The following is a 26,430-nucleotide window of genomic DNA, read 5'->3' on the forward strand; positions in this document are numbered from 1 at the left end:
TTCATCAAATAAAGCTTTTTTCTTTATTAAGAATTTCACAATGTTTTCAATGCTTTGTCAGTGGCAACATGGCAAAATGATAAAACAGAAAATGTTTGGACCAGAGGCCTTCATGTTCCACTATGTATACAGATTGTGTATTTTTTTTTTGTCACAGCAATTAATAAAATGCTAAAATGTGCTACGGATTGCATCATGTAATATCAGTCTTTAATAATGCATATATTTTGAGCAGACAGTTCTGGCAAACAACTCTTTGAAAAGCAGTTTTCAAAAGTGTTCTTTGATAATGCATGATAAAAATATAATCTGTCACTAAATATTGATCTGTTTTTCCTAACAAAAATAGATATAATACTCGAGTATAGAAATTCAGATGATCATGTAATTGCAGAGCCAAGGTATATATTCGGTTTCAAACACACACTCAGGCAAGCACTCACACTTATTGACAACTTTGCAGGAAGACCAGAAAGTTTAAGGTTCTTTAACTTGAAAATGATTTTGAAAAATTGTGTAGTCTACAAAGACATAAAACACTCATAAAATGGCTTCACTTTTAAATTACCCCCTTTTTAGGTGATTTATGGCTTGTTCTGTATTAAAGATTAGACCTCCCTCCTCCTTCCCCAGTCATTTATACTTGTGGAGTTTGGCACTTGGAAGTCCTGCCATTTGCCAAAATGAACACTATGACATTCTCCGCTTTCATAGTTCCCAGATGCATTATCGCCTATCCAACCTTCACCAAGGTTAGCTGAAATTAAAAAGAGAGGAGAGAAGTTTCAGGTCAAAGCAATATATATACACATATATATTAAATATGGCAGACATTTCACATCCCATTCTCTATTCAACCACACAGCTTTACCACCACACCATCGTTTGTTTTTTTTATATATCTGCCTCATTGAATCATACGAAGACTTTTTTTTTATTCAGCCAAACACACATAAACATGCCCACTCATATTAGTGCATCAACCACAAAATCAATATCAACTATGAATGCAACACTTAAAAAGAAGCTTTAAATCCAAAGCACAAAAACATGCTAAGGCACCACTGAGGTTACCCCACAAACTCAAGTCCTCAGAAGTCTAATACATCGTCATCATCCATTTCAACATCAAGAGACCAACCCCAGTCCTTCAGGCCCAACTCAAGCAATCTGGAACAAAGACGAGTCATTCGGCCTCATGTAAAAATATCAACGAAAAAAAATGATGGCCACCTATGTTTAACCGAAGGTGTACAGATAAACTTTTTTTGTTTATGTTCTGCAAAGATATAAGAGTGTTGGATGCTGCTATTTATTTACAGTTAAACGTAAATGAAAATAGGATTTTACCATTGTATTTTTTGGCAGATAACCCTCATGACCCTCAACCTTTTTTATTGGAAAGTCTGATATTTAATCAAATACTGTGCTCAGTTAGTATTAGATGTCAATATTATGGAGAGATTACATTGTTAGTGGATGATTTTTTTAGTATTTACACTCAAGCAGAGAAGATCTATTCAGTTTTAGATGCATACAGTGACCAGAATAGACAGCCAAATATCTGTTTTAGGGCAACACAGACAAGCAGGAAACCTGGGCCGTAAGCAGTGATGCAGTGTACTTACTGTCCACATGTAAGCACAAGTGGGGAAGGTGAAAGGTCAAAGGTGAACAGGTCAATGAAGAATGATACGGAGCATAGGGCCAGGGCTATAAAAGGTTAGCAGTATAAATATAAGCTACTGAGAACCTGTGCAATTTCACAGCCAAATCTTCTTATGCCAAGCTAACATAAGCAGTATCTACATTTACCTTGCAGTTCACCCAAAAATTAAAATGCGCTTTCATATTGTTCCAAGAAAACAAATAGAGAAATCGTAAGAATTTCCAAATCACTGTAAGTAGTCACCACAAGTTAATTTTGGGGTGATTTTTTTATTTTAATTTTTAATTGAGCAAATGATTCTATTTAAAGCAACTTGCAAATAAGATTCTATACAAATATAAGGAGCAACAACATAAGCAATGCTCCACTACTCATTCTCGAAGGTTAAGCAGAAGAGTTCGAGCTAGTAGAGAAGTGTAAGTTGGAAACAGTAAAGACAATTTTAATGACTGTACAAAGTGACTTTGTATAAATGGATATGAGTTACACGTTCAAATGTTCATGGAAAACTGTCAAAGAATGATCAAATATCAGCCTCAACACAAAATTGTAGGTTAAAAACTAATGGCAAGAGTTTGGCCCCTACATAATAATATTAACGGTACTATATTATTAAAAGAAACTGGGAGTGACAATATAGATCAATTAATCTCAGATCTTTGAGACGTTTCAAGAACTGTTAAAATTAACATTAATATCAATTATTATTTAAACTAAATATGCACACATTTTATATATCTAATAATAATTTAATAAAATGTCCCTTATAGTGAGCCTCAACTCCTAGTTGAAAACCGCTGCTTTATAAATGGCTGTTTTTTTACTTTAGTTGACTGCATGTAACATTATTCTCCCTCAAGCTCCTCCTCGGTTCTCACCTGGTCTTGGGTGAGGGCTGCTGTCGGGTGGAATGCATTTTGATGGCTGCTCTGTGTGAAGGTCTGGGAGATGAATGGGCTGACAGGTGAGGAGAGGGTTGAGGAGACAGGCCAGCTGACGATGTCTCGGAGGAAGGAGAAGCTATGGCTATGCTTGAGGAGTGGGCTATAGGTTTACGTGGAACCTTCTTGAGTAAGCGGCTAACCCATTTCTGCTGCTCTTCTGTGGAGTTGGCCAGCAGCAGTAGCTCCTTTGCTGTGGACATGTCATAGTTCACTGGAGAAGAAACAAACCAAACCAGTCAGTTTCAGTATAAAGTACACAATGTGGAGGTTCATATTTGGAGTAAATAAACAAACATTTGGAGTCAGTATGGATGCATTAAATAAAAAAAAAAAAAAAAACAAAGAAATTTATAAATCTTAATCATGTTGAGAATATGAAAACTAAAAGACTGGAGTAATAAGCTAGTAGCTAAACTAATCTATAAAATACATTTTCCAACATATTAAAATAGAAGCTTTTTTTTATTTTTTATAACATTTCAGAATATTACTAAACATTATTAATAAAATACATACAGCCTTTATATTAAAATATCTTACCGACCACAAACTTTTAAAAAGGCAATGGTAAATAAATTAATAAATACATACATAAACAGAAATAATAATATTATATTATTTCTATTTAATCATAATATAACATAAAAAATATTTAAATTAATTGAGCATTTAAACTATTTAAAATAAATAAATCAAAATGACATCTTTTCTATGCCTTAATTCATAATTCACCTCAGTATAAAAAATGCTAAATTCTAATGTGTTTAACAAGCTACAGACAGTAAAATAAATCTGTATGTGCAGTTCTTATGAGTGTGACCTCCTGACCTCTGCAAGGAGCTAGGACCTCTTCCTTGTGATCTATGTGGTCTTTATGGCATTTGATTCGGCAGCGTCTGCACTCCAAGGCTGGTGGGGGCTTAAAGACGTGCCACAGAGGCCTTGGACATGCTTCACAGCTTGAGGGGAAGTGGTAAAGCGTGAGCACGAACTCATGACCTTTGTGTGGGATAAACGACGACCTTTCAGCTGCTGATAAGGGTTCCACAGCAAGCTCCTCTTTCTTGCTCTCTCCCTCATTAGCATATAATATCTACAAACAGAACAGAAGGAAAGGTTTGGTCAGGTTAATCTCAAAGAATAGAACATTTCCTGGAGGGGACGATTTAAGCATGTTACCTGGAAGATGCGTGGGATTTCTCTGGGATCTGCACGGTACACGTCTGTCTGAGTGACAGGTCTCACATGGAAGAGTTTGCTAAGTAAAAAAACAGGCATAAAAATAAATGGGCTGGCTAACGCTGTGCAATAAATGTTTAAGATTATATGTATGTGAACTGCATCTAAAATTTCAATCCATTTGGATTACTTTGTTTAAACTAATAAACTTAATGTGGTGTATATCTGTCATATACACATACAAACGTATACATATATACATATTTGTCCACACATTTATATATGCACATATGCATGTGTGTGCATTTTACTTTTTACAACATAAAAACTGAAATATTTTTTAAATTGTAATAATACTTCTCAATATTATATATATATATATATACACACACACACACACACACAGTCTAAATATACAAAAATATCTAACTGACCACAATCTTTTAAAAAGCAGTCATATTCAGATATTTAAATGATAACAATAATATATATTATTTTGTAAATGATTATATATAGAACACAGAGAGAGAGAGAATTTCTATAATAGTGCTAATAAACTAGTGGCATTTTAACACCTAACCATGAAATTATACATACAATTCAATCTTAAATATTTTTAACTTACTCTATGTCCAGAATCATAAAGGGGCTGGATTGCTCTCGGTCTTGCTCCGAGTCATAAAACAGGATCTTCTTGCTGCTTACCACCACATACTGCAATTTACACAAAAAAAAACATACACGGATGATCAGAGAGTGTTTGTTGTTGTGACATGTGAGTGTAGGTTTAAACCTTTACCTTCTTTTCCCATCCAAACCGTTTGGTATTTTTGGTAGGCATTGAGAGCCATCCTTCAAGACTAGAATCTGTGATAAAGACAAAAAAAGGAAAGTTTCAATTTTATTTGACATTACAGAGTCACACAGGTTTTTTTTTTGTTAAACTGAAAATGACCAAGCAGACAATTTTTTCCTCAAAAGAGGGGCCTTAAATATACCTTTGCTAAATGCAGAATGAAAAACTGTACTGGTGTCTTGGAATAAAAGGTTTCAGTAGTGTTAATGGATTTTCAAAAAAAAAAAAAAAAAAAAAGCATCACACCATAAACATGCAGTTGTTCCCAACATTTCTGTTTTATATGTATAAACATCAGAGAAGAACTTTTGTAGAGGGAATATATTTTGCTATGGGCAATTATTATTATTATAAGTTTTTAATATCCCTGTGTGTTAAGCCATTAATTACAAAATTAAAAAAAAAATATTCCTAATGTCTTTTGTAGATTAAATAACGAAAAAAAAAAACCCAACAACAATAAAGAAATGACCTGCTTGAGTTTTGCATACACCTGGTTGGGAATCACTGACCTAGAGAGCTACCTAGAGAGCATTTTAAGACTTCATTGTCTCATTTTTGCCCCAAAAAGCTTTCTAGGTGTTTAGTGTTTGAAATCCACACTGAAAGAAGGAGAGCATGCGTGCTGATCTGTTTCCATGCAGGGTCACCTGCAGACTCTTGGTCATTAGGCTTCTCATATGTGATGGCGGGCCTTTGCCCCCACTCGACTTCCTCGTCCTCCTCTTCCTCTGAGTCGGAGGGGAACGAGGTACGATCCGGCATGGCCGGGTATCAATACACACTGACTTGGAGCTTCGCTGGTATGTGAAGGACATAGACTCCGAGGTGTGTGAGTGTGTGATGCGCACTGCAGCGGTGAGAGTCGGAAAGAGTGAAAGAAGAATGAAGGAAAAGAAGCAAAAGATGCATAAATTTTGTATGCCAGTGGGGAAGAGAGAAACATAAAAAGATAGGAACAAGTAAACAAAAGATAGATAGATGGATAGATGGATAGATGGATGGATGGATGGATGGACACATAAAGTGGTCTTGCACTTGAGGGGTCATAACCTGGATAGTTACCTGGATAAGCGTCATCACTTTCCAGGTCGTTGCCGGTGCTGCTGATGCTGGTGGTGTCCAGAGAATGGATGCTCAGAGAAGTGATCTGACAGCGCAGACGCTCAATATCACTGTCTTTACTGTCCAGGGCCATCTGCATCTCCAGTCGCACCTGAGACTCCTCTGCTAACGTCTGCAAAAAGAACAACAGATTTATATATTTATGCAGAACAGCTGTTTACTGGTAGTTGCATTTCTTTTAAATGTATGCATTTAAATGTCATTTACAGCCTGCATTTCATTGATTTCTCTCTGGTATTTGATGATAGCGTTGTTGAGTTTATCTTTCTCAGTGCGGAGCTGCGACTGGAGCTGTCTGTTCTCCTTCTCCTTCCTGCGGACGTCTGTGTTGTTGAGTTGTGGGGTTCTGACATCATTCTTCTTCATAACCTCCGCCAGCTTGTTCACCGCCTACAATACAAACAAACTGATATAATTTACCCCGAGACATGCTAATAACACCTATTTTAAGCTATAAGTACAAGTGTAACATACATCTATGTAGCAGTTATCAAGACTTGATTCAAATAAGCCAAACACACCTGAATCTTGAGGGTTCGCTCAGACTGTATTTGCTTCTCGAAGGACAGGACCAAAGATTTTGTCTGTTTTTCTTCTTCTCTGGCCTTGTCCAGCTCTGTGTACACACATTTATAAACGTTAAGGCACACGTATGAACATTATAACATCAAATTCATTTACATTATTATAACGATGACTGGCAATCAGCAGCCTACTCACTATGATGTATATGTTTGAGCTTATTGTTGAGCTCTTCTTTCTCATTAGCCAGGTTTCCAACATCCACAGTCAGCGTGCGGTTCGATTCCTCCAGCTTGCATTATATAAAATATTTAAAAACGTAGTTAATTCATAATAATGAATCTTTATGTTGTGTGTACAGGCAAAATATTATTTAGGATATTTTATTCTATATTTATTATTTAATTAAATATATTCTTATAGCCTACACACCGAGCTGATGGTATTGTCCTTTTCGCTGAGTTCCTGCCGGTGTCTGACGATCATGTCTTTGATCTCCAGCTCCTTCATGATCTTTTCTTTCTCCAGGTCTGAGTACTGCTCCTCAGCGATGATGCGCGCCAACTCTTCAGAGTCCGCTTTTGTCAGGCTCGCCTCTAGCTGTGTTGCTAATGAGTCCCTACAGAAGCACACATGAACCAGTTTGTATATGAGCATAGATAATGTTATCTGTTCATTGTATTTGCATCTATTTACCATAATAGCCTTGCACTAACTGACATGGTTTCACATGCATATGTGACCCTGGACCACAAAACCGGTCATATGTATCAAAATTCAGTATTCAAAATTGAGAGTTATACGTCATCTAAAAGGCAGAATAAAAATGTTTTCCTTTAACGTATGACTTGCTCTGGAATCTAATGGCCTTTAAAACTGTCCAAGTCAAGTTCTTTCCAATGCATATTACTAATCAAAAATGAAGTTTTAATATATTTACAGTTGGAAATTTACTAAATATCTTCATAGAACATGATCTTTACTTAATACTCTAATGATTTTGTGCATAAAAGAAAGATTTATAATTTTGACCCACACAATGTCTTTTTGGCTATTGCTACAAATATACCTGTGCTACTGAATATTAATTTTGTGTTTCTTATTGGAAAAAAGCTGTGGCTAAATTTATTAACTATGTTGTTCATCCTCTGTACCACTAGGAGGCCCTCTGCCTTTGACGTGAAATGCACTAGAACAGTGGTTTTCAACCTGTGGGCCGCAACGGTATTGCAGGGGGGCCGCCAGTTATTATCAATAGAAATAATAATATTGCTAATGTACGTAAAAATGTGTAGTAATAATTAAATATCATAATTAATTAAAAATTAATGACCTATTATGCACATTTTCTGGTTATTCAACATTACCCGTTTATTCAATAAAGACAGTTAAAAGTCATGCTTCCAAGTACTCAGTTACTAACCCGACACAAATAACAGGTTCATTTAAATTTTTTGCAGTGGGCAAAACATATGTGTTTGGTTGTGTGGGCTGTGAGTTAAAAAAGGTTGGGAACCACTGCACTAGAATATAGATGGCATCAAAGCTGAATTTTTATTAACTTAAAGCTACATTTTATAACATTTGGCACTCAAGCAGTTGAAGCAATTGAAACTACAAGTTATCTGTTAAAAAACACTGTTTTGGTCATTACATTAATTAGCACGGATCGTTAGATTGTTATAGATGATAGTGTCAAACGAAAATAGTTATGTATATATATATATATATATATATATATATATATATATATATATATATATATATATATATATATATACACACACACTTTTTTTTTTATATACACTCATTTTCATTTGTACTGCCTTTAAACTAAAATAAACATAAATAAATGCACACCTCTCTTCCTGCAGGTCCTCTATTCTCTGCTGAGCATCTTTGTAGAGTTTGGCCTTTTCATCACTGTCCTCCTTCAGCTCTCGAATCTGAGTCTTATACAGTTTCTGAAATCAAGGGAAAATGTTTCAATTTAAATCAAATACGAGGGTGCAGAGACACGAACTAACCCCAGTACATCCCTCCAAAATGTCCTGACAAAATATGTTAAAGTCTCTCAGACATACTGTGAAGTACTGCTCCGACTCCAACTGGTCCTTCAGCTCTTTCAGCTGTTTGTCAGCATCTTCTCTCTCCCTGAGAGGACAAAGAGAGCTTTCAACTGCATGCACGATATATGTGTGCCATGTAACATTATGCTTATTAGTGCTTTGCGTTGTAAGTTTACAAAAACAGGCCAAAAATCATTTTCACACAAAGAGTGATAACTACGGCTATAACCAAGTTTTATTAATCATTCTAATTCCACAAGTATAGGGACGTTCACACCACATTACAATATCATTGTAATATATGTCATCTATCATGAAAAATAACCTGCGTAGTTCTTGATTTTGTTTCTCCAGGTTGTGTTTGAGCTCTAGCAGATGGTTGAGCTCTTGTTTGAGTTGTTTCTCTGAGGAGCGCAGGGTGCTGACCTCCTGCCTCTGTACATTGAGATCTGCCTGAAACAGAGTCTTCCTCTGAGTCTCCTGCTGCACACGTACACTCAGCACCTCCACCTGTTGTACACACACACACACACACACACACACACACACACACACACACACACACACACACACACACACACACACACACACACACAATTGGATTTAATATCTGGGACTCTCCACACACCATGTGAAGAACATATGTAATTTTAAAATGCCTTTAATTATAAGTTTAAAATGAAGTGCAGTCTACAAATATGTGCTAAAGTTTTGAAAACATGTGCAGAAAACACAACATGTTACAAACATATGCCAGGCAAGAAGGACAGTCAGATAGGTGTACCTCCTCGGTGAGTTTTTCTTTGAGAGAGCGGAGCTCCTGAAGCTCGTGTTTGGCTTGCTTGTAGTCACAGTCTAACACTGAGTTTTCTTTCTCCAGCTGCATCAGTCTATTTTCCAACTGTTGCTTCGCAGATCGTTCTTCCAGCAGCTTATGTTCCATATCTGTCACACAAACAAACACAAAATGACCAAACGGAGAATGAGCCAGAGGCTTGTACTACAGACTTTGGAAAGATTTACTCAGCCAGAGCAATGACAAAATGAGAGAATGAGGAAAACATTTTCATAGATGGGTGGATAGTGTAAGGCATTTCTAAAAGAATTGTGTAAATCTTGACAGGCAAGTTTCTGGTGTCAAAGTAAACATTAAATACACATGTTATTTGTTGAGAGTCCCACATACAGTATGTCTTGAATAATTATTTTAAATGTATTCATTAATGGTAATGTAAATGAATGGGTACCTAAGGTAACCACTATTTTTCCCCTTTCACTAAACTGACTTTTTTTTTATTTGTAGTAAAATTTGTAAATGTGTTTTTTTTTTTTTAGAAAAAAACTGTGTAATTGTACCTTTCAAGGCCTCAGACTTGGCCTCCTCAATGGATTGGTTGATTTTGTTGTTGTCAGCCAATCTGGATTTAGTGGCTTTATGCGCTGCCTCCTCCTGCTCTAGACTCTGCTGAATGGCTTTGAGTTTAAAAGAAAGATCAATCTCCTGCTTGCTCTTCTCCTGTGGGTGAAGGGGACAACATTAATAGGCAAATTAAAAAATACACATACCCACAAACACATCACATGCTGTGAACATGAGCCCTTTAGGATCTTCATTTCAGTTCAGTTCATCATTATTCATTTTCTGAAGGCATTTTGGTTGCAGCACACAAGCATTTCAATAAATAAAGTAGAGAAGACAAATCCTTGATGTAACCAAAATGAAACCAGCCATTCAGACAACATTTCTCTCTGTATTCTCTGCCCAATGTATTTAAGAAATGTTTTCTGCTTATCCAAATGCTGAAGTACTAAGTGTAAGAGAGTGCATCCTCTACTCCTTGCTTAGACCTATAAGCCAATTGTAGGGGTCTAGAGAATTCTGTGTCCTTTGCATAATTACTTCCTTTACTAATTGTTTAACTAGGAATGTATGTGCCACAGGTCATCCAATACCTGTACATTTTTCTTTTTTGGCACTGGAATCACTGTAAGACTGCTTCCACAAAAATTTCATAAAATATTAGGTACATTCCTTAAGTAAACTACCCCCTTATCATTATCAGGCTCAGGTGCCTTTCTGGCCCCATTTCCTTTTGACGGAAAAAATTGAAGTGATTTTCTAAACAATGGTTGACTAATTGAAAAACATATCTTCACAAAACATTTTGCTAAAACATATGCACACACACACACACCTTTTCCAGGGCAGTAAGATCCTCCTGCAACTGTCTTTTCTCTGCTTCAGCCTTTGATAGAGAACTCTTTATGTGCTTTAACTCGCCTTCCAGTCCAGAGACACGGCCTGTAAATGTAAGGAACATAGAAATAAACAAGATATTACAAAAAATGACAAAAACTCAAAAAAGAAGCCAAAGGTCCAGAATTCAGGTTAATATTTATGTTAAACCTCAAACCAAAGAAACATAAATGAGTGTTTCTTCTTTAGGCACATTTTGCCCTTTAAAATATAAACGCTCATAAATACTTAAAATTCTTTGTCTCTTTCTCACATATTTTTTCAAATGAATATTTGACTATTGTATGTGACTATTGTATGTCATAATATGACTATTTTATGGTGGAAATTCTATATTAAGTTTTATTCATATATAATAATAAAATGTATATTAAAAAAATGAATAAAAAAGATTTCGTAATATTTATTAAATATTTAATTTCAAATCCAATATTTTTTTTATAAACTTGGCAAAACCATTTGTCATAGTGAAAAAGAATGAGAGACAGTTGTAATTTAATAAAGAATAATTTATTTTCCCCAATATAAATATTTTGTAGTTTACGGCTTGTTTATTTTACTATTTGTTTAGTTTGGAATTTTCATATATTTAAATCAAAAAGTCTTGTTTGGGGTAAAATAAAATTATTGAAGAGTAAAATCTGTTTATTTAAATAAAAACACACAAAAACAAGACAAAACTGAGAACACAAAAGAGATATTTGTTGCGTGCCTGTTTTTCTCTGTACAGCGAAATAACGTCAACTACCTGCCTCTGACCTTAAAATAACGCTCTTTTCATGTTTACCCTCGCTGCGGAAAGCTCCACCCCAAAACAACAACACTGCCCAGCAGACAAGAGCCCAGTGTGTCCTTCAGCGAGGAGCTGACCACTACACACTCAAACATAAATATTTGCTTTCACTCACTCACACAGACCTGCACACAACTGTGATCCCTAGAATGTAACGCAATCTCCTTCTAGGAAGCTTGGTAGATGCCAGTTCACAGCTACATCTGTCCGATGAACAGAAACAGGCATAGACACACATGCAACATACTCACCTTGTAGGTCATTGATGGTCTCTGAGCTGAGACTTCTCTCTCGCTTCTCCAGCTCCAGTGAGGTTTGCAGGCTCAGTCTCTCCTGTTCCAGACCCAGCCGGCTGCTCTCCAGCTGGGCCAGACGCTCCTGAAGCTCCCTGAGAGAGACTTCCAGCTGCTGGGACTGTCTCAATGCCTCGCCCTGGGCCTTCTTCAGCCACTCAGACTCCTCCACCTCCGCCTGGTACTTAGCATTCAGCTCCTCCAACTAAAGACACATTACTTCATTTACTATCAGAATCTCCTTTGTACTTTTTTTATATCCTTAAAATCAAAACTAATTTATAAACACAAAGGTTTGAGGACAGGAAGATTTTTTTGTTTTAGAAAGAAGTCTCTAGTGATCTTCAAGGCTGCATTTATTTCCAGGATTATTTGATGAAAAGACGTTTGAAAAGAACAGCATTTATTTAAAATTTAGTAAAAATTTGGATCATTATAGATGTACTGTATTGACAGTACATCTATAATGATCCAAATTTTTATCCAAAAATGTACTAACCCCTAATTGACGGAATCCAGAAATGTATAAGAATACAAGCAGAATTGAAATTAACAGTATTTTGTTCAGTTTGCATATTTCTTCAATTAATTTAATAAGGTGAAGCGCAAATATTTTTTATAATAATTTTACATTTATAAAAAAAAAAAAAAAATTCTAATACTTATTTTACAAGGTTTTTTTGTTCGTGTAAACGTTTAAAAAATATTTTGTCTGTGATAGGAGAACGTATTTTAACAATTAACTATTTTAGTTTTAGTTAAGTTTAATGTTTTAAGAGTTGTATTACAATTAATCTCCATTAGTCTCTTTTTCGACTATTTTTGAACAAAAAAAGATAACTAACGTGATAAAACACAAAATAAAAATGATTTTAAACATAGAAAGTTATCAGTTTTTGCAAATAAACCTAATTTATTTTCTATAGACATTTGTTATGTATTAAAAATGGAATTCACGTTGCATGTGGATATTTGTTAAACAGTCCCAAGGTTAATAGTCTGCTAAAGTTTTGCTCGGGGACCCACCTGTTTTTCCAGCTGAATGTTCTTCTCAGCAGAGATATGAGAGTTCTGGGTCTTCTTCTTCAGTTCGGCTAGCTGCTCTTTCAGGCTGCTCACTGAAAGAAAAAGAAAAATGCAAAATATGTTAACATCACAACATCAGCAGAGCAGAACTAATACTTTCGAGATGGGAGAACGTCAGAGGTTAGTACTGAGCAAACCGGGTAGAAAATTTGGGACAGTGCTTTGGTGAAACGAAAATGTCAGCAAAATATTGTGTTAAAGAAAATAAATTCAGACTATATACATCAATCTAACGATGCAATCTAAAGCAGCATATATTTCAAGAAAAGCTCATGTAATTTGATGAATGTTGAGTAACACTGAGGGTTAAGATGGAGTATTTCCACAGATATAAAGCACATTATGTTTGCAAGTTTTTGTAGACTGATTTAATAAGGATGTATTAGTGAATGGATTCTGTGACTGTATTTAATTTAATGTCATTGTTAATGGTCAGTCAGGTCTGTCTGTTTTTACCCTCATTCTCAAGCTGACGCTTTCTGTCTGTTTCTAGGCCAGCCTTTCTTATGCTCGCAGAACGCTGGTGCGCCAGTAAAGCTTTCTCTTTCTCCAGTTCCCTCAGAGAGTCTTCCACCACCTGCCTCGCATTCACCTGCAACAAGACAGAAACGGTTAGAGGAGCTTGAAGAAAGCTGAATGCTTTCGAACCACAATTTAATGTCTTACTTCTTCTTCAAGCTCTTTGGACAGCTTCTCTAGCCGCTGATTTGCTGTTCTGTTGAGACACAATACAGATTAAACTTGTTGTAAATTTGCCATATGTTTGAATTCAACTTACAGAATTATAGTGGTCAAAATTTTTTATTTAAGAAAGATTTATAAGATAATTAAAAAAAAAAATTAGACACTTAAATATTGATATTTCTGAATTTCTATTAAACTTTCCATTTACATTATTTTAGAAATATAAAATAAAAATTGCATTAAATGAAATAGAAAAAAAAAACACACGCACGTCTCATTTGCATCCCACTGTATCTTTACAAGCATTTGTACCTGCATTTATTTTCCAGTTCCTCCTTTGCTAGCATTTCATGTTTCACTTTGTCTTCCAACTTTTTCAGCCTTTTTTGCAGGTCACTGGACTGGGAACATGCAAAAACAAACCAAAAAAAAAAAAAAACATGTTAAAAGTCAAGCAAAAAAAAAAACCAAACCTGATGCCAGTTGTTTTTCCATTCTATTAAAAGCAGCAATTATCTAAAGAATGTAAGAGAAACACTCCACTTATGTTGAGTAACGACACCGAACGACTGGGGTGAGTTCTGCTGCAGAACAAGCCATATAAGCTTCTATTTTAGAAATCTAAGTGCTAATTTTGTGCTAACCGCAATTACAGAGCAATATTCTCCACACTTTTTGCCTCATGGACATTCACAGCTCTATGAGTAAGGTTCAAATGCCCCGTTATCAACAACAAAACTATAAATATGTTCATTTTAATAGTTTTTATAATTTAACAATCATTAACATCATAAAAGTCAGTATTTCAAAAATATATTCACCTCTGCCTGGTTTAAATTATGATCCTCATTGACGCTATCAGCATTAGAGTCCTCTTCTGAACACTTATTGTTCTGGTTTAGCAATCTGAAAGAGACAGAAACACCATTATGGAAAAATTTCCACTCTTCTCGGCAAGCTTCGTCCTTGTTTACTCCGCAGCAACACACTTTGAGCTTTCATAAATCAATTCAAGACAGTTTGGAGAATAAAGTTAGAAAAAGAAAGGGAACAAGAAAGAGAGAGGAAATGAAAGGAAGAAAATCTCAAAGCAACTATTCAATCTTCAGCCAATCTCAACCAGCGGCCCATGTGGCTTCACTCATCCACACTGGAGAAACTGAGAAAGCGAGGAAGGAAACACTGAAAGGAAAAGGGAAAAAGGAGGGAATTGTAATGAAACAAATACGGCACTCATTCACGGTTAGCAAAATCATGCAAAAATACTGTACATCCTGTCTCTATCAATCCATAACAGGAGCTTGCTGCTTTTTACAGCACGTAAGAGCGTGCCAGTGTGCGTGAAAGAGAACAAGATACCTGTGTAAAAGTCAAACAGTGCTACAGTGTCTGAAATATGGACTTTTAACTTTCAGCATTTTCGTACAGTCCTAGAAACGCTTTAAATTAAAAATACATACTATTATTATTATTATTATTATTATTATTATTATATAGTATATACATTTATAAAATCCAAACTGGCATAAAAAAACAATAACAAAAAAAAAAACCTCATAGAAAATCAAGCAAATATATTATTTTGTAGTTATGCTCAAAATGATTTCATATGCTAGAAATTGCATTGAGTGCAAAATCTTTATCGGAATAATCGGAACAAACGCCTGTAAAAGTGGAAATTCATTAGCCAAAATGTGTGGGAACCCCGCTGGGACTCTTTCAATTCATTTTCCACACACGTCAGTTATATTACATTGCCGTATTATGCAACAAATCAATTATGTAAGACGAAATTTTAAATATTTGTAATAAAATCCAACAATACGTATACAGTAATACAACATTTCACTAGTGGCTATTGCATTGTCAAAATCCATCTTTTCCACCACAAACACACACACACACACACACAAAAAAAACTTTTTCACAACTTACTGGTCCTCCCTGAAATATGTGAAGCCCACAAATGGTAGCTGATTTCCTGTGAAGGCACGGGGAGGGGCAAAGGTCTCGGTTCCTAACGGATCATCCTTTATATCATCATCAAAGTTACTGGTGTCAATATCGCTACTCAGCTCTGGCACCACTGGAGCCATGGCTGAGAGAAAGAGAGAGGCAGAAAGGGAGAGAGAGAGAGAGAGAGAGAGAGAGAGAGAGAGAGAGAGAGAGAGAGAGGAGGGGGTTGAGAGAATATTGTAAAAGATTTAAGCAAAAATAGTGTGTCCTGTTTGAGTACTTGTGTGTGAGAGAGAGAGTCTCGGAGTGAAAGGCTCAGTGTGTGTAGCACACAAAGCAGACACTGTACTGAAGGGAGGAGTGGCGTGTGTGACTTGCCAAGCTGGCCGGTGCTTACTCACTACCTACTGTGCTCACACACACACTCACGCTCACTTACACATCCAAAACACTCCCTGCCTCCGGAGCGAACGTGCTCAGCACGCTGGGAAAACATGTGTCAAACATCTAATGGGGATGGGCTGCATTCAAACTCTCCACAGTCAAACGAAAACAGGCAAGAGATGCTCAAACTTTCTGCTTTAAGTTCAACTTTTGAATTAGAGGAGGATTTAATACACACAAGAAAATATTCTTCATTCATTTTAATGCCAAACATAAAAATAAAATTTTGGGGTTGCTATATAGGTTGCATTATTTTAATATAAATTAATATTTTTATATAAATATGCAAAAATATCCTAATTTGTGTTCTGAAGGTGAACAAAGAATGAACGACGTGCCAGTAAGTGATTAATTAATGACAAAATTTTCACTTTTGGGTGAGCTATCCATTTAATGTATGAACAGTTCTAAATGTATTAATTCAAATAATTAAAAAAAAAAGTAAATAAATAACTGCCACAAATTCTCAATGAGGAAATTATTTAGTGCAATTTCATTGCTGTATAGGATTGTCTTTCTCTGCACAATTGAAATATCCTTTTTTCCCCCTAATATACTGTTAAGGCAATAAACATCTATTAAACTTACCAAAAATGTACCCCCAAAAATCTGTCCACATTTACGCAAGAAAACCATTCTTGAAGAGAAAATCTAATTAGTTGCTTTCCAACAACAAAATATGTTGGATTTTATTCTGAATTGCAAAAAAAAAAAGTAAGAAAATGACATGTTGCCATATGGCAACACCACACCATACAGATATATAGATGCAGTTGTTTCCCAGAGTGCTCCTTGATAGCACCGCTAATAACAGACTAGTGTGCAGGCAGAGAGAAAGCTAGATGGAAAGCAAATACAGAATGTGCATTTGGGCATCACTAGAGCGAGGGATAGCGAGAGGAGCAGAAACCGAGCCCAACTCTGTGGTTTAGAGGCTCTTCTCTCATTAGTAACTGTGTACGGGCCAAATGCTGGGTCCCACCCTTACTGAAACCAACCCCATACCCCCGCAACCCTGTCCCAAACACCACACCCCCAACAGGAGCACATCACAGCAAGAATACAAGCAAAGTTACCGAACTAAACAAATCAAACAGAAATAAAGTCCTAATAGCATAAAACAGCAAAAGGTGCGGGTTTTATCACATGACATAACTAACAAGGGATAGTTCACCCAAAAATGAATCCTTAAGCATTAATTACTCACCCTCTTTTTGCTCCAAACCTGGAAGACCTTTGTTCATTTTCAGTACACAAAAGATATATTTTTGCTACAATCCGAGAGCTCTTAGACCCTGTGTCGACAGCAATACAGCTGAGACGTTCCCAGGTCCAGAAATGTAGAATGGAAATCAGTAAAACAGCTCATCTGACATAAGGGGTTCAATTGCAATTTTATAAAGCTACGACACTGGCAAAGAAAACAAAAATAACGACTTTATTCAACAATTCTCCTCCTCATCCCATCTGCTGCGGCGCACCACCATTGTGGAGAGTATCACAATGCTTGCTCTTGCTTCCGCTTCATGTAAACAACGCATGCGCATGATAACAAGAATCAGAACTGAAAAATTAAGAAGAATTGTTGAATAAAGTCGTTATTTCTGTTTTATTTACACACAAAAAGCAATCCAGTTTCTGAACGTCATGGATTATTTTTAGTGACGTTTTTGGTGTTTCAGGAAGATTTTAGTTGTTTTGCTGTCTTTGAGGATCAGAAACCTCTCAGATTTTAATCAAAAATACCTTACGAAGGTCTTACAGGTTTGAAACAAAACGAAGGTGAGTAATTGATGACTGAATTTACACTTTTGGGTGAACACTTCCCATTAATTAAGCAAAGATAAATTATGGTCAACAAGCCTAAAATCTAGACAAGTTAATTGTTTTAGTTACTGTATAATTAGAAATCAATAAAATGGACAGTGGGAAGAAAACACAAAGTTACAGTGAATTCAAGACTATGTATACATGACTGAAATTGCTTTCTGATGAACAGCATGAGGGTGTAAAGTGAATGTTTGCATTTGTCAGGAGAAAATGTGAGCAGGAATTTCATTCAAATTAAAAGATGTACTGCAAAACCCCATATTCATGATCTGAGCAGACAAGAACGACTCATGTACCGATACAAAACTTCAGCATATGCATCGCCTGTACACCGGTATTATTCTGCACATGCATAATGTTATATTAAGTTAGTAATATTGATAGTGATAATTACTTAATTGGCTATAATTCATGAATGGTCAAGACTATCACAAGTCATGATCACAGATCAGCCACACTCACACTCAGAGGCTTACTGTCTCGTATGGTGTCGAAGGTCCACTGATCGTTCTTGAAGAAGGGGTGACATTTTATTTCATCCACTCCGGTCCGTCCAAGCCTCACCTCCCTGAACATAGCAAAACACTGGTCAGCAAACCAAACAAAAAACCACAACCACGCGCACTAATCCGTTACGTGACGTTTGTGTGTGTGTGTGTGTGAGCCTGGAACTTCCAACAGCGAGTGGCAGAGCATGGATGGGCTGAGGAGTGAAAGTGACACACAAAACAACATCCAAAAATAAGAAATGGTCGATCCCCTCCCATTCCTTGCATCTGGATCAGAGGGGTGCAGCAGTTTGGACTGCCACGTGTGGGACATTCCTGTAGCTAGAATGCAAAGGGAGGGGTGTGTGTGTGTGTGTGTGTGTGTGTTTGTAGTGCTTTTATTTGAAAACATAAAACCCTCTCTGGACATTTGATCAGGAATTTGAGGGGGAGGAGAGAGCCATAGGAAAACAAATTGAAGTTGTCAGGCTGAAAGAGCGACCTGGCATTAAAAAGAAATGCAGTAGAAGCATTGGAACGTGAAGCTGATGTTTTAACAGTGACTGATTTTTGGCTATTAAAAACATAAAATAAATAGATGTGAAACTGTCCATCATTTTCAGCATTTTTTAAATTTGTATCATTGATGGTCACGTCTCATCAAAAAAAAAAAAAATTAAATAAAAAAAATCACCCAATCTCTGGAAATATATTAATATTTTTTCATGCTGCTTTTGATGTCACATCCCATGACAGCAAGTGACTGACGTTTAAAAGAGGTTACTCTATCCAAACTCTTTTTCTCTCTTACCTATCAGACAGAAAAGCACAAATGAGGTCTTTGGCCTCCTTTGACATTTCGATATCATCTGGGAAAGTTAAGCTGTTTTTATGATCCATGATCTTCCCGTAGGTGCCCACCAGGGACTCAGCATAAAACGGTGTGTCACCTGTCGACACAGACGAGAGTTAACAACTGTAAAGTGAACAGTCTCAGGAGTGTAAGAACAGTGAGAGAATATAGGAGGATACTGATGAAGTTGGTGCAACTCACCCACTAGCAGCTCAAAAATAAAAACTCCAACAGACCACCAGTCACACTCCCGGCCATAGTAACCCGTTCCTCCTTGAGACATCAAAACCTCTGGGGAAATGTAATCAGGAGTCCCGACAGCAGTGTCACAGCGGACCATACCAGACTAAACACAAATACAGATGCAAATGGATAAATATAACCATTATATAGACTGGCTGAGCCAATGTTGTCTATGAAGCTGGGAAAAATACCCATTGACAGGATATAGTAATTTATGGTGTACTATATGATCTAGCCACTAGATGGCAGCACTGAACGATATTAAAACAGCATGGAGGACTTCTGCAAGTGCAAATCTTACTAGACTTATTAAAAGTTTATTTAAAGCACTTATCACAAAACACACCGAGTCCATCTTCATGCATGTTCCAAAGTCAGCGAGTTTCAGGTGTCCGTTGCGGTCGAGCAGCATGTTATCTGGTTTGATGTCCCTGTGAATGAAGCCTAGAGAATGGATGGCGTTCAGTGCCAGCACAACTTCTGCTGTGTAGAATCGAGCCCACTCTTCTGGGATGTCATAGTTGCTGGTCAGAGTCACCAGGTCTCCACCGGGCATGAACTCCATCACCAAATAAAGGTACTTCTCATCTTGGAAGGCACAGCACAGCTGCATGGACAGAAAGAGAGAGAGAGAGACAGAAAGGTGAAATTGTGAAAAGGTCTCACAATTTCAGAAGTCGATAGCAATGGTGAAATTTCACGACACTTTATTACAATTGCAACACCTCGTCTATAATAAATATGCTATTGAACACAGTGCTTTATTTAATGATTGTTAATTTAATGATGATTTAATGATTTTAATGTCTATTTCGTATTTTTGACAATATTCATTTAATTATTGTACATATTAGAATATTATTTATTTTAATATTATATTTATATTAAAATAATGTTTTATTCTAAAAATTAAAAAAGAAAAAAAAATTGTCTTCAAGTGTCTCAATTAATTATTATCCAGGTTTTTCAGAATATGAATTGTCATAACGGTCCATCAAAATGACCACATTTTGTTATTTTATATTATAAAAAAATAAAAAAATCAACATTACAACAACAGTTGTGTTTTAAGGTCTAATAAGCCCATCTGACATTTGCATGTGCAGGTGCATCCTGTGAGGTTCAAGCCGCCTATCAGATATCACTTGGTCCTTATGTGCATTGTAATATGTTTTTTGTTTTGTTTTGTTTGCCAGATATAAATGCAGATCTCAAACATATGGTACTTTTTGTGTTGTGTACTAGAGTATCTATATAAAAATCCCACCTGAACTATCCAAGGACTCTTGGAGAATGCCATGATGTCACGCTCCTCCCAGAAGAAGGCGGAGTCAGAGCGCTTGACCATCTCAAATTTGCTGAGCTGCTTCATGGCATACACTTGCTGGGATACTTTGTGTCGTACCTACATGCACATACGTGCATAAACATCATAAACATCCTTTGATGAAACTACACACATTCTGAAATATGTTATTTCATGGGTTAAATGTATCTATAACTGAATTTGTAAATATTTACATTATTTATAAAGCCTGAGAAATATGTTTGACTTACAAGTCTTTTCTTAACTAAAAGAATAAGACAATATGTGCCTACAACAAGGACAAAATCATGCGCACACTGTGTTGTTGCAGGTAAGTAGGAACAGGCAGAACATGTGCGTACAAGCCTCACTGGCATTAACACACACACACACACACACACACACACACACACACACACACAGACAAAAGGCTATGCCTGAAGACAAACAGCAGATAACATGGGCAGACTCTCACACAAACACACCCACACATTCGCACACTCTCTGGCACACACTCACTCACCAGCTGCACTGCGCCAAACGCTCCACGACCAATCAGCTTGACTCTGTCAAAATCATCTAGCTTCACCTGTAGTTCCCTGAGGCGACACACAGCCTTTTCATCTAGAGAGATGATCACTTACATTAATACGTTTTATCACGTAATAATTAACAAACTCACGTACACTATACAAGTCTCAAAAACATTCCCCAGTTATTTAATAAAAAAAAAATTATGAACTAATGAAAAAATAAGAAACTATAAGAAAAAATATGTTTATGTATAAATACATAGTGACTCGTGTTAGGTATTGGAAATTTACTAAAATAATAGTGTACCTGCTCGGTTACTTTTGTGGCACAATATTTAGACATTTTAGACATTTAACATTTACTTAAAGAAACTAAATGTTTAACTGTAAAATGTCTATTGCATGCACTGACCGTAGGATTTGGATGCGTATTGATATATCCATATATTGCTATGACAACATAGCAATATACAGTATGATCTCCTAATTTTATATCCCAGAAAATATTTAAGCATTAAGTTACTGAGATAAAGTTCTATGATTACTGACACTAATTCAAAGTTTTATTTAGCAAAAAGAGGGAAAAAATGATAATCTTTCCACTTTCAAAGAGACTTACATCTGTTTAAGAAAGAATCTATGTTTTTGTTCTTTCTCAGCGCGGGATGATTCAGATCAAGGGCCAGAGCAGTTACTGAATCCTGCAGAAGACAAGAGAAAAAAAAAACACTTAAAGACATAGTTCTTATAATCTCAAATAGTGCTACAATTGGCTTTTCTCTTTATTCACAGCCAAAAATGACTTCAATACTCTCCTCTAATCCCAGATCTAAGCCCACTCTGACAGACAGTCTTGTTGTATTATTGAACTTTGGATATAAACCAACAAAAGACATTTAGGAGTGGTTTAAGGCTTGTATTGTCCCCTTAAAGCGAGAATTAAGTAGCTGTATTTTTATAAATGAGTTTATAAAAGGAAGGAAGGAAATTAATGATACGAATGACACTGGATGATCCGGGAAATTACCTCATATACCCCTCCAAACACACACAGTGACACTGCACAGCTAAAAATACATAGAAGACACATACAGCACACACATTTACCCCCACCCCCAACATTCCCAGCCCAAACACTTCCATTTGGTCGGGCCAACAATCTAAACTAGCTGGCCAAACATAAAAGGTTAATAACAGTGTTTTGCTGCAGCTGGAACAAGAAAGACTGTTAATCCAGGGCTCAAGAGCACATGAGGTAACTTGAGTTTTAACCCAGTTGATAAAAACTGTCACTTATCTCCCCATATGTAATATTTTAAACAAATTACTACTACTACTACTACAACACATTAAATTGATCATTTATTGATCATGATTTATTAAATTAAATTGCAATAATATTTTTAATACTCCTATTTTGTCCTGCACCGTTTATGAAAAATGCTGCTTTGGTAAACTGACTGAAAAATGTGTTATATGCCTTCAAACTTTTAAGTTTGCAAAGTTCTGTTTCCTTAACACTCGCAAACAAGCCAAAACGCATACATGGACAGTCACAATGACAGAATCCTGTTTTTCTTGCGCCAGGAGTCGATCCACAATACAGCGTTTAAAAAACAAAAACATACACTCAAAAGGAAGCTGGAGGCAGCTATCTCTCTACTCAATTCGAGGATATGACCTCAGCTTCCTGTATGACATTTCCTCTGATAGCAATGCAGCAGGATACAATGAGTCTGCATCCAATACAATAAAAGATCATTAGTCATGAGACTCATTAGTTATTTTAAAAAAATGCCCATAGTTTAGTTGCATCACACATATCACAATAAACACCATACTAATATGACTGGGGTATCAGAAAGGGGTTGTGATGTCCATGTCATGAACTAAAACGGAGCTCTGTCTGACAAGCATGACTTGAAAGATCATGGGAATGAAGACGGGATTTAATCCTTTGGATAAAAGAGGAATGAAATGCAACTCAACATAGGCTGTGTATATTTTCAACTCTGTTACTGAGAGTTGACCTAGCATGAATGGCTTATCAGGTGAGGTAGTGAGTAAATGTTTCTAAGGTAACGTGCTGTAAAATGAACCAGCAGGGATTTAGTTAGGTCTTTCCCTGGGCCTCCCATAACCACATACACCCACACACACACACACACCAAAAATACACCACCTAATACCTCCAGCGTTTGTTCATAGACAGCTATCATTTTCCTTCGATGGAACAGATCAGCATGCAACAAGTTTAAAAGGGGTTGTCTCTATATAAATATTTCTGGATGCATGTGCTCAATTATTCATTTTAAAACATGTTTATTAATAAAAGTTGCACTCGCACTGGCTGATACAGCAGTTGTCTTGTACTATTTGCCCAAAAACGTATCCATGCACCGATAACATTGTAAAAAATATGCTACTGTTAGTCAGAATTCATGCATTTATTTTATGAGATAAAGTTTACGACAATAGGAGCCTTATTAAGACAAAATAAGAAGTGTTTAGCTGTCATGTGATCTCAAAATGGCCACCCCCCGAGGCAACCTACTCCATGTAAAATAAAACCACTTTTTTAGCATAGTTATATAAAAGGCACATCTTAGTATCTACAGAAAAATACTACTGTTTGTTGCTTTAGGTGTAAAATATTTTAGAAATATCCTTAGCATAAGAAAGAGCTACTATACAAAGGAACAAGTCATTGTACGAACCATCACCATTGTGCCCTTGAGCAAGTCACTTAAATCCAGACAACTTCCCTGTAAGTGTACTGTAAGATGCATTACATAAAAGTATGTGCGAAATAACTAATAAAACCACCAGTTGAGGCCTATTGAACAGTAAAGAAGCAGCCAGAGAAGAGAGGGTGTGCCATTTTTTAGTCTTGTTCAAAAATGCAGTTCTTGTCTGGAATGAGGGTTTTTTCTTGCTGAAGAAAGTGCTGTGTAATAATGTAAGAGACTTCGGTCTTTGATTGATAGAGACAATAGGAGCACACATTGTAGAAATTCCCACCCTGCAAAGCTTGCTCGACAAGTCCTCACGTTTCACCTTAACCTAGTCATTGAATAAACACGTTTGGTATCTGCACATTTCGTAAAGCTATAGGCTACTTCCTGCCTTCTAATGATTTGCGCATCACGTAAAATAAGTGAAGCTTGGTGCTTTAGGCCAGGACAATAATAGGAACTGTATTTAGGGAAAACATTACCATCAAAAGACAGCAACATTTCTGTGGAGGAGGGCGTGTTGATAACACACTGATCAGAGATAAGACACAGGAACATTACCACAATCCTCTGGGACAAATGTCCGCTCATTTGTTTACACCCTCAACATATAATTCAGTTTATGTTGTACAACCTATATGTGTAGGAAGAGCTTTCCGGTATTTTCATTATTTGGCTGGGTGGTCTTATTAGAATATAATATAATAAATTATATTAACAATAATATTACAAACATAAAATACAAGCAAACCTTTAGATTTTTTTTTTTTGCAACAGTCAATGTGGACTATGTAGATCATCTGGATAATTATTAAGTACATAATCAAAAAAGTACATTCAACTTATGTTTTGAAATGTGATTATTTTGATTATTATTTGTTTTACAAATGGACCTTGTTCCCCCTTTTTGAAATGTAGGCCTATCTCTAATGATTTACAGGTGCATTAATTTTCTATGCATGATATTCATGTACATGGATCGTACACATCTTAAAAAAATAACGATAACGTACACAAATAATAATTCTGTTTTGAATGATCATGCATTCTTTTTTTCCTGCGGTTGTTACTGGAGATGCAAGGTCTTGCTATTACTGTACACTTCAGTCATTTTACCGACTCATTAAAGTTGACAAAATAAGTGTCACACGTGACACGTTGGCCAAGATATGTCTAACAATGTCTGTAAAATATTTTGAATATATATATATATATATATATATATATATATATATATATATATATATATATATATATATATATATATATATGCCAAACCAAAACCTCCCGGAGATGTATTTTAGTTAGAAGGTCTACGAGAAAACAAACGCGTTTATATAGCATCCCATTATCCCGTAACCTTACCAGCAAACTCTCCAAATTCAGCGGCGATCGTTGGTCCTTGATGAGCGACTCCAGTACTCTCACCCGCTTCTCTAGTCTCTTTCCTGCTCCGGTCGACATTGCGGCGGCTCGGTGTCGTGAAGGTCCAGGTAGACATCAGCTAGACAGCCGCGATTGAGAGACTTCAAACGTCCGAATCAAACTTGCCACTACCTGTCGTAACTGAACGCGACGCCTCTCGAAGCTCGCCGGCTCTGTATGAATGAACGCTCAGGCCGAAGACCTTACACGCGACGCAAATGACCGGGACACCGTGGTTTTGCGTCTCGTCCTCTTGCGTAAATGACAGCGGCGTTCGGCGTAAAATCAAAGGTTAGACGGACCCACGCGTTCAGGAAGCCGAGCGTCTCTCCCGCTCCGGTTCAAAAATTACAGGGGAAAACCCAGCCTGTGTTAAAAAAAAACACTCTCGTTCTTCCTCTGTTATTTTTGGACAAATGAAGCAGAGGGGTTCGAGTACATGCAAGTGAATGCACGCGGCGTGTTTCTTTGTGCGTCCCTCCCCTGGGCCAGAGGAATTCTTCGGATCTTATCTCAGCCATCTCTTTTACCAGGCAAACGTCACTCTCTAAATACGACCCCGTGCACTACACTAGATATATTTAGACGATTACATGTATCGATGAATCCACGAACAAGCTTATTATGGACGACTACTTTCATAAATGCTGTATTCGGCACTGGAAATCTGTTCTGATTACAATTATCACAGACATCTTTGCAGTGAACGGCGTTACTAATGGATTAATAGGATATTGTAATTATTTTTATGTAAAAACTGTGTTAACTGTTATATTAGGGGCAACATAACATTTGCCCTATTTCGTTTTTAGAGGCAGATTATGTATGCAACAACAAATGAATACATTTCTCTTCAAATCTATTCAGTTCATTTTTGTGTATGCATCAAAACACATGTGGGGCCCACATTGATGCGTTGGCTAATATTTCATTAATTTGTTACTCTGTATTACTTGATTCCCTCTATGAGGATTGGACACAGATATTAAGTAGTGTTGTGTCAATGAAAAACAGCTGACAAGGGTTGTAATTTATGAAACAGCCTGACACTGCAGATCATGTAGGCTACTTCACATGACCTCTCTTATCAACCTTTGATTACACTGATTAAAACAAAAAACAAACAAAAAAAAACACCAG

General features: G+C 36.4%; 1 protein-coding gene across 1 annotated transcript; it reads right to left on the reverse strand.

Moving 5' to 3' along the window:
* On the reverse strand, nucleotides 1-25,798 carry rock2b (rho-associated, coiled-coil containing protein kinase 2b). Its single transcript, XM_043220564.1, is given in 35 exon segments — nucleotides 1-757; nucleotides 1,075-1,170; nucleotides 2,548-2,824; nucleotides 3,442-3,706; nucleotides 3,793-3,871; nucleotides 4,418-4,506; nucleotides 4,592-4,659; nucleotides 5,299-5,412; nucleotides 5,415-5,498; nucleotides 5,714-5,885; nucleotides 5,981-6,163; nucleotides 6,295-6,389; nucleotides 6,494-6,587; nucleotides 6,728-6,914; nucleotides 8,156-8,259; nucleotides 8,380-8,449; nucleotides 8,690-8,874; nucleotides 9,149-9,309; nucleotides 9,721-9,880; nucleotides 10,560-10,666; nucleotides 11,666-11,912; nucleotides 12,734-12,825; nucleotides 13,250-13,385; nucleotides 13,460-13,508; nucleotides 13,790-13,878; nucleotides 14,299-14,383; nucleotides 15,413-15,575; nucleotides 18,184-18,275; nucleotides 19,007-19,145; nucleotides 19,250-19,394; nucleotides 19,638-19,898; nucleotides 20,559-20,696; nucleotides 21,121-21,221; nucleotides 21,750-21,831; nucleotides 25,231-25,798. Coding segments are annotated over 34 exon segments (4,491 nt in total). The 5' UTR covers nucleotides 25,330-25,798; the 3' UTR covers nucleotides 1-757; nucleotides 1,075-1,091.
* Nucleotides 25,799-26,430: the final 632 nt, after the last annotated feature.

Source organism: Puntigrus tetrazona, chromosome 20, assembly GCF_018831695.1.
Source record: "Puntigrus tetrazona isolate hp1 chromosome 20, ASM1883169v1, whole genome shotgun sequence".
Classification (NCBI taxonomy): domain Eukaryota; kingdom Metazoa; phylum Chordata; class Actinopteri; order Cypriniformes; family Cyprinidae; genus Puntigrus; species Puntigrus tetrazona.